This window comes from Protomyctophum bolini, assembly GCF_963924005.1.
Source record: "Protomyctophum bolini genome assembly, chromosome: 17".
Lineage (NCBI taxonomy): Eukaryota > Metazoa > Chordata > Actinopteri > Myctophiformes > Myctophidae > Protomyctophum > Protomyctophum bolini.
In genome coordinates, this window is record NC_137878.1 from 34981725 (window position 1) to 34984224 (window position 2500).

General features: G+C 48.6%; 1 protein-coding gene across 3 annotated transcripts in view; it reads left to right on the top strand.

Annotated features, from left to right (window-relative positions):
• Positions 1-2500, top strand: part of pag1 (phosphoprotein membrane anchor with glycosphingolipid microdomains 1) — a 76256-nt gene that overhangs the window by 64052 nt on the left and 9704 nt on the right. For 2 of the 3 annotated variants that reach the window (XM_080787480.1, XM_080787479.1), the window contains exons 9-10: positions 779-993; positions 2115-2400. In XM_080787480.1, the coding sequence (XP_080643606.1) occupies positions 779-993; positions 2115-2400 (501 nt within the window). The remainder of the gene's footprint in view (positions 1-778; positions 994-2114; positions 2401-2500) is intronic. The other variant, XM_080787481.1, reaches the window with a different exon arrangement.

A 2500-nucleotide genomic window follows, 5' to 3' on the forward strand; every position in this document is an offset into this window, starting at 1 on the left:
TAATTGATGCATGGTCCCACACTTAACATGATCTAACACTCTGAAACATGTTCTAATTGATGCATGGTCCCACACTTAACATGTTCTAACACTCTGAAACATGTTCTAATTGATGCATGGTCCCACACTTTACATGTTCTGACACTCTGAAACATGTTCTAATTGATGCATGGTCCCACACTTTACATGTTCTGACACTCTGAAACATGTTCTAATTGATGCATGGTCCCACACTTAACATGTTCTAACACTCTGAAACATGTTCTAATTGATGCATGGTCCCACACTTAACATGTTCTAACACTCTGAAACATGTTCTAATTGATGCATGGTCCCACACTTAACATGTTCTAACACTCTGAAACATGTTCTAATTGATGCATGGTCCCACACTTTACATGTTCTAACACTCTGAAACATGTTCTAATTGATGCATGGTCCCACACTTAACATGTTCTAACACTCTGAAACATGTTCTAATTGATGCATGGTCCACTCTGATAGAATCATTGTCCCACACTTAACATGTTCACATTCTGATGGATGAACGGCACCACACTGACTTATGTCTTGTTTTGTGTTTATTTATTTATTTATTCTGGCACCTTTATCCAACTAACCCTTATTTATTTTTCTATGGAAATAATATGCATGGGAACTATGCACGGAAACGCATTTCACCCACTCTTTGACTGCGTAAACCTGCGACCCCCGGCTGACAGACAGACAGACAAGGTGGCGGCAAGGTCTCATTGTAAACGTCTCTCTCTCCTGTCAGGTGGTGAAGCACATGGCGGCGAGGTCTCGTGACGTCAGCACAGAGGACTCGCTGTACGAGTCGGTGAAGGAGATGAAGGCCCAGAACGCCGCCGCCTCTCTCCTCCCCAACGGTACCTCCCCGCTGTCCCCCAGCCCCTCCTCCTCCCCGGACGAGACCCCCGGCCTCAACGGACACCTCGACGGAGCGCCCTGCGTCACCGGGACCCCCGAGCGGTAAGCACTAGCGCTATTATTATATATTTCACAGTAGCAGCAGATCTACAAGCTTAAGCTTGGACATAATTAGTTTTTTTCCTGCTAGCGGGTAGCATAATTGTAGTTAAGTTGTGCCACCGCTTGCGTCCACTTTAAGATAATCTGTTTCCTCCCAGCTGTAGCCCCATGCACACACTCACTACAACCAGCTGTAGCCCCATGCACACACTCACTACAACCAGCTGTAGCCCCATGCACACACTCACTACAACCAGCTGTAGCCCCATGCACACACTCACTACAACCAGCTGTAGCCCCATGCACACACTCACTACAACCAGCTGTAGCCCCATGCACACACTCACTCACTACAGTCCTGACGTCACTCGCTTATCCCCTGGTTCACGGAAGTCATTTCTCTATGGAGAATAACATGCCTGGGGTCCTCTTAAAACTGTCTCATATAAATAAGCACTGTGGTCCAAAAATAAACAAACTGTCTCAGGGTTATTGTCAGGGAGGTGTCACTGTATGGTTTACGACCGTCAGTCAGTCATATATGATTTTCTCGCGAAAATGTAACTAATTCAGCAGCAGTAACATTAGCCTTTTCTCAGTTGATTCTTCATATCCCTACGAGTGAAACGGCCGGGATGACCGTTTATTTTTTCAAACACAGTTCTTATATGAGGCGATCTAAAATGCCCCTATGGGGATTACAATGCAAATAAAAAAGCACATTAACCTGTGGATTTGCGCCCTCTACCAATGTTGACGTCAGACTTCGGTGCTCTATTGCTCCTGATGGTTGCTGAGGTTGGTGCCTTGCATGGTCTCCTCCGCTATCGGTGTATGAATGTGTGTGTGAATAGGTTGGTGAATGTAATGCACAGTGTATTGCACATGTAAAGTGCTATATTAAATGCACCATTTTTTATTTTTTGCCATTGGCACTTCAGTTGAACATCAGTCCAAGCCTTGTCACAGAGAAAGGGGGTCATTTGCCAGGTGTGAAATGGTGCCCGTTGTGTGAATTGGCCTCATTTCACACCTGTCAAATCGGGGCACGACAATTGGGTGGTGGGTGGGGGTGAGATGTCATGTCTGCGTTTGTCTGACACTGAACCGTGGACTAAAAGGTTGTGTCGGATGACTAACAGCCCTACGGAGCGGGTGCCGCTGTGCGCGGGCGTGGAGTACGCCTCGGTGGACCTGAACAAGAAGAGCCGCTACAGCGCCGACATGGAGGCCCGCCGGCGCTCGGACAACGCCATGGCGGCCGCCGCCCCCCACCCGGGGGGCCGGCCCATGGGGGAGGAGCCAGAGGAGGACGAGGAGGTGCCGCCTCCCGTGCCGGAGAAAGTCCTGGACGAGAACGACAACCAGCCGACCGCGCCCAAGATGAACGGCGTGTACAACGGCGAGGTGAGAGGATGTGGATGGATGGATGGATGGATGTTCTGCCTTTTTCCAACATTCACGGCAGAGTGCAGGCGAAGAATACCTTACAGGGAAAGATCAGGGA